The sequence below is a fragment of the Chinchilla lanigera genome, unplaced genomic scaffold (genome assembly GCF_000276665.1).
Source record: "Chinchilla lanigera isolate Chin_1 unplaced genomic scaffold, ChiLan1.0 scaffold00080, whole genome shotgun sequence".
In the NCBI taxonomy this organism is placed as follows: Eukaryota; Metazoa; Chordata; class Mammalia; order Rodentia; family Chinchillidae; genus Chinchilla; species Chinchilla lanigera.
In genome coordinates, this window is record NW_004955481.1 from 4410906 (window position 1) to 4417061 (window position 6156).

The following is a 6156-nucleotide window of genomic DNA, read 5'->3' on the forward strand; positions in this document are numbered from 1 at the left end:
TTAATAAATAGAATTGAGGATTTATTAAAAACCAAGGCTCCCCTGCTGTGCCCTCTTGGCACTAAGGAAATAAATAACCAGAGGGGACACAGCTAGGGAAAGGGTAAGAGAAATCAATCTCAAGACAGATTCTTGTAACTACCCCGCCCTTTCCCAACCCCTCCCCCCCATATGGCTCTTGGGACGTAGCACCTGAGCAGGCACCTCGGTCCGAGAAGGATATGGCCGCCACCAAGGCATGTCTGCTCTGCCCAGGAAGGGAGACAGGCCCTGGGATGGCTTGTTTCCAGCCCTTGATAACCCCGAGACCTGCTCTCCCCACGGGCCAGGGCTGAAGCACCAATTGGAGGCACCTGAGGGTGGTGGTGGTCGCGGGAGAATGGAGTAACAGAACCGTGGCAGCAGAAAGCGGCTGAAAGGGGGTCCGGCCCCCTCTCCAGGTTCAACCAGTGCCTGACGGTCATGTCCCATCCCCCTCTCCCCTCGAGCCTGCCAGCTCTGCTCTCAACTGAGGATCTTCCGGGGTAGTTCAACAGAGGCACGGATGAACACTGCATCATCCCGCACATAGTTTCGCTTTCGGATGTCCTGGTGGGAGATGAACTTGGGGTATCCAAAGCCCAGAGAACTCTCATCCAGGGAACCTCGCCAAGTGCCCGGCTTTTGGAAATTCTTCCAGTTTGGGTCAGGGTGGAAGGTCTCAGTGACATGCTGTGGCTTAGCCAGGCCAGGGTCACTCTGATCCAGCAGGGAGAAGGTGACGCGGCGGGCAAAGGGCCACTCAAGGAGATTGTCAAAGGCGCCTGGCAGCACACGAATGTAGAGTGAGAGATGCGTGCCCTCACCACTGCCATTGCCATTGAGGAATGCAGACACCTGTAGCTTATAGCCATACTTATGCGTATAGAAGGCTGGGCTGAAGCACTCAAGGTTAGGCTTGGCCTTCGCCTCCTGTAGCCGCCGTCCATAGCTGCCTATTTTCCAGATGAGCACTCCGTCACTGCCGACAGATAGCTCCTCCAGCTCTCGCCTCAGTTCTTGCAGCTCCTGCCGCTGCCGGCTCACCAGGGCACACATCATAGCCAGATGTGGCTTCACGCTGTCCTCCACATGCCGGGCCATTGCGAGCTTAGGGCACTGTTGACAAAGCCGCAGGCCACAGGGGAAGGGAGGAGTTACCAGACAGGTAAGGTCCAGGGGACAGGACAGGTTTGGGGATGGGATTGCATGTGCCCAGGTCTGCAGTGAAAGCCAGAGGGTGCTAGGAAGGAGCTGGAGCTGGAGCTGGCCAGGAGAGGCAAGGTCCCTGCATTCACAGCAGGGACCACTAAGAGCTGGGCCATACCAGGAAGCCTAGCCTCCATCTAGGGCAATGACGGGAAATCTTTCACAGCTTTCAGTGGTGACAAACTGCTTACTGTGGCATGTGTGCCACAGGTTTGCCACCACTGATTAGAACTTCCAGGGCTAATGGGGCTCACAGAAAAGAAAAGGGGCATCTCACCCTGTGCTTGCAGCCGGAGTCTTTGAACGGGCACAGCACCAAGGCAGTGCTACAGCTGTCCTTCAGATGGCCAGGTAGATCCTCCCGAGCCACAGTACCCACACCGCACTGGTTGGGGCAGGGCACAGGCAGCCTGGGGCACTGGTACTGGTGGCTCTGGGACCACAGAGGCAGAGGCAGCAGTCAATAGCCCAATTCTGTGTCACCTGTCCCACAGCCCACAGCTCAGAAAAGGCCTCACCTGGATGGTGTCAAAGACAAACTCCTTGGTACAGTAGGTGCAAGGCTGGGTACGCTTGGGGCACTCAGAAGTCGCATGCTGGGCCAGCAGTCGCCGCATCATGCGGGCACCACACTTGTTCTCACAGTACACACTCTCCTGAGGGCACATGCCTTCGTGGCTCTGCGGAAATGCCAGGGGGTCTGAGTTAAGGGATGCCCAGGCTATCAGGTGCTCCATCCTCCTCCACCATCAGCCGGGCCCCACCTACCTCGTAGGCTTCCCCACTGAAGTCACAGCCACAGAACTCGCACTTGAGGCGCCGCTTGGGGCAGTCGTGCTGCAAGTGTGCAGGCAGATCGCGGCGGCTCAGCTTGGTGGGGCAGCGATTGGGGCAGGGGACTACGTTGAAGCTGCAGGTATTCAGGTGGCCCTGGTGAGAAGGGCTGCAGTCAGTGCCTGCCAAGGATGGGCAGCCCCAGCCCCTCCACGTCAACCATGTCACACCCTCACCTGTAGATGTCGCAGTGGCCCGCTCCAGCGGCAGCCCTCCTCACTATGGATGCAGCGGATAGGCAGACCCAATACCTGAACCTCCAGCTCCGGATCTGGGTAGATCTGGGGGCAGGGAAGGCAGAACTGGCCAGAGTCAGAGCCTGGTGCAGCTCCCATCTCCACGTGGGCTGGCTCTACCTTAGAGCCAGTGAAGGCTTCTCTTAGGCAAAGGCCTCTCGTAGGCTATTTGTTGCTCTGTGCCCAAGGATTAAGGACACGGCAGGTGGTGTCTGCTTTGACTGTGGATATGAGACCCCAACATGCCTGCACATGACAATGCTCCCTTTGGAGAGGGAGCCAAATCAGCCGCTTAGTCCCAGGGTGCCCCTCCAGCTTCCTTCCCTCTGGTGGAGGGGTCCTGGCACTCAGCCACAGGTCCAACTTGCCACCGGAAGGGGAGGGAACACTTCTTGTGGGCAGAGCAGCTCTGTGCACCTCCATAGGCTGGGCACTGTGCCTGCCCTCTAGGGCAAACACAGCCCTCCGTTTGCAAACTGGCCCGGTGGGAGAGAACAGGCTACCTTTGTGGGGGGCACGCAAAGCCCAGGCTCTGGGTTGACATTGGCCCTGAGCCGGCTAACTGCCAGCAGCTCCAGGTCCCACCAAGGGCAACAGCCTGCCTGGGAGCCTGCCTGGCAGTGCGGACTCACCTTGGCATAGTCCAGAGGAAGTTGGTCCTCAGGGCATTTAAAAACTCCTTCACTGAAAAGGGGAGAAGGCATGGTCAAGACTCATCCTTATAGGAAGGGAGAACCGGGGCCCCACCCCCTCAACCAGGGCAGCCTGCCTCCCTCCCTCACCAGACCGGTTCCCAGCAGAGACAAAGGAGCAAGCAGAGGCATGAGGGGACCCACTCCTCCAGGGTCCCAGAAGACCCCAGCCCCATCCAGGAAGAGAGTTCATGGCCCAGTGGGAGCAGAGACAGCTGCCTCCAACAGCACTTGGCCAACAGGTGGCAGCTGGCACCCCATCCCCCAGGATAGCAGCTGGACTGGGCAAGAAACAAGCTGCCCAGTTACCCCTCCCTCGGGGTGTTTTTCACTGGCTGGACTGAAAGCTGATGGGGAGGGTGAGCGGGGATGGGCTGAGATGAAGTGCCAGGGCTGCCCAGCCCCAGGAAGGGGCCAGGCCAAGAACCAGGGCAAAGGTCAGTTCGGGGCTGCCGTATGCCATTCCTCCCCTCTGGAGGGTGTGTCTTCAAGAGGAAAGCGGAGGAAAGGCAAGATTTCTGGCACTGTATTTACATCTCACTAGGCCCTCACCACCTGCATCTGAGAAGGGTTGGAATGTCCCCATTTACAGGTGAAAGGGTGAGCAGAGGCTGACAGGTGAAGCAGCACCTGGATTTGTCTAACTCCACAGCTCACCTGGCTCCCCCACCCCACACAGCACACAGCAAAGAGGTTGGGGCAATCCACAATGCACAGCCAAGCACAGCCGAGATCTGGTTCCTGTTCCCTAGGCTCCTGAAGCTCAGTGACCCTGTACCCCTGCCTGCTGCCTTCTCTACCAAGCCCACCTGGCTGTTAGCACCCAGGGAGGCTGGTGGCCTTCTTCCTCCTGCCACCATGCCCCTGCTGACCCCAGCCAGAACCAGTCATGCTTGGGGGCAGGGCCCAGGCAGTGCAAGGGCTCACCCAGCAGGACTGAAGGCCCCCAGGCATGGCATTCCTGGCAGGTCTGAGTCAGGTGGGTGGGAGGCAGGCAGGCAGGCAGGCATCAAGGCGGAAGCACGGGTTGTACAGCACCCCTGTTTTGAAGGCATTTTCCATGTCCTGGGCAGGCCACGCTCCTCCAGGTGCCCAAAATGATTTCTAGCACTCACCTCCTCCCTAACCCTACCACCACTGGCCACGCCACCAATGCCAAGATCAATACATGCCCAGGCACTGAAGGGGTGTGCCTGTGCCCAACCTGAGTAATAGCCCTGGCAGGAGTGGGCAAAGAAGGGTGGACCAAGGGGGCGGGGGTCCACTTGACTGCTTCAGGAATGTGCTGACTGAGTGGTTTCGGAGACAGGGAGGGGTCTAAGACAAGTCCCTGGGCTTCAGGCAGCTTACCCTGCAGCCTGGGGCCCAGCCAGGACAAAGGGTTGCCAGGGCTATGGCCCTCCTAGCTTGTAGACAGGAGTGATGGTGAGGGGCGGAACCGACCCAAACCACTCTTCCTGCCAGAGGTGTCTGCAGGAGAGATCCAGAGCTGGGGAGGGGGAGAGGCGGGGGCAGAAGCTGCTCCAGACTGTGCTACGGAGGCCCAGGCCCAGGGGAGAAGACAGGATGGGGGGAGGGGGCTGTGGGAGAGGAAGAGGGGATTTCCGGGGGGGAGGGGCAGAAACAGCAGAGGGGGGCTGAGGAGGGAAGAGACCTGACAGCCCCCTCCTTCCCTAGGAGGTAAGGGTGGGTCAGCTGGAGGGGGCTGGCTCAGCTGCTCTCATCTGGAAAGCAGGGCTGGGAAGGGCAGCCGAGGAGACAATGGGCCCGTGTGTCTGTAGGGGAGTTAAGTGTGTACACTGCAGGGAGGAGGGTGGAGAGAGGGAACGGGAGGAGGGGGCCGCGCAGCAGCTTGAGCAGGAGCATGTGCGAGGGCAGGAGTGGGGCGGCTGCGGGGACGGAAAACAAAGAGCCTGAAGAGCCCGAAGAGATTTCCTCCGGCAAGGGGCTGCGGAGGGCCGGAGGGAGGGCGCACTGAGGCAGGAGCCCCGGCGGCGCGCTCCCTGCCGGGGCCTCTCAGCACGGCAAAGCGCCTCCGGACAGCGGCTGTCCCGGCCCGGCCAGTGCTCTCGCGGGCACGACCTCCCCAGGCGCGGGGACTCCTTCCCTCCCCTCCCTACAGCCCGGCCTGAGCAGCTGCCAGAGCCGGCGGGAGATTCAAGACGGCACGGGACTCCCAGAAACTTGATAGATGTCCCAGAGGCAGGGCTGACCTGAGTCCAAGAAACGGCCCAAGACCCCTGCCGACCCCACCTGGGACCAGCAGCAACCAAGGTGCGACGCCCTCCTTAACAGCGTCTTTACCACCCGCCCCTCCCCGGACTCCAGACCCCGGGAAAAGGGAGAGACACCCTAGGGACTCCCGCTGAAGGAGAGCGTTCAGGCGGCACAGTCCCCACTCCACTGTGTGACCACAAGCAGCCCCGCTCGAATCCCAGTTAAGCCTTCAATTGTGTGACCCTGGGCAAGTCGCAGCCTTTCTTTCAACCTCTTGTTTCATCATCTGTGAAATGGGAGAACAATAGCGGCCGTTCTCTGAGCACACGAAGAATCGCAAGAGATTAGGGGGACGCAAACTCCCGGAGCTTAACGTGCTGCGCGGGACAGGAGCTTTCGTCCTTCCCTTCCCTATCGGGGCACAGGTCAAGGGTGAGGCCGCCCCGGCTCTCAGGTGAGGGGGAAGGGCCGGCCCCGGGTCGGAAAGGGCGTCTTTCTCACCTCCGCCCCGCGGGGAGAACGGAGTTCTGCCGGCTGGGCGCTGGCAGATGGGACCCGGGACCCCACTGTAAGGGACAGTGGGGTCCTCCCCTGGGGCCTGACGTCACCGGGGTCCCGTGACGTCACGGTGGGCGCCCTTGAGGTCACGGGGCCGCGGCGAAGACAAAGGCCGGCCGAGCCTTGCGCCCGAGCCCCTCCCCATGCAGCGCACTCCCTCGGCGGCACTGGCCGTCCCCCGCCGTCCCCGTGCCGCACCTGAGAAACTCTTGCAGGCAGGTGTCACAGAAGCGGTGGCCGCAGGTCGAAACCTGCACGGGCTCGCGCATAGGCTTCCCGCACAGTGGGCACAGAAGCCGCCGCTTGGGCTTCTCCAGGAACTTATAGTCGAAGCCGGGCATGGCGGGCGGGCACGGGCGAGCGGGGCCGGGCACGCGGCGGCCCCACAGCCC

General features: G+C 61.1%; 1 protein-coding gene across 1 annotated transcript in view; it reads right to left on the reverse strand.

The window, feature by feature from the left end:
- Positions 1-6156, reverse strand: part of Traf4 (TNF receptor-associated factor 4) — a gene marked incomplete in the record, with an annotated part of 6648 nt that continues 492 nt past the window's right edge. The window contains 7 exon segments of the mRNA XM_005402714.2: positions 1-1137; positions 1505-1660; positions 1746-1907; positions 1996-2157; positions 2238-2342; positions 2930-2981; positions 5963-6156. Coding sequence (XP_005402771.1) covers positions 505-1137; positions 1505-1660; positions 1746-1907; positions 1996-2157; positions 2238-2342; positions 2930-2981; positions 5963-6105 — 1413 coding nt within the window.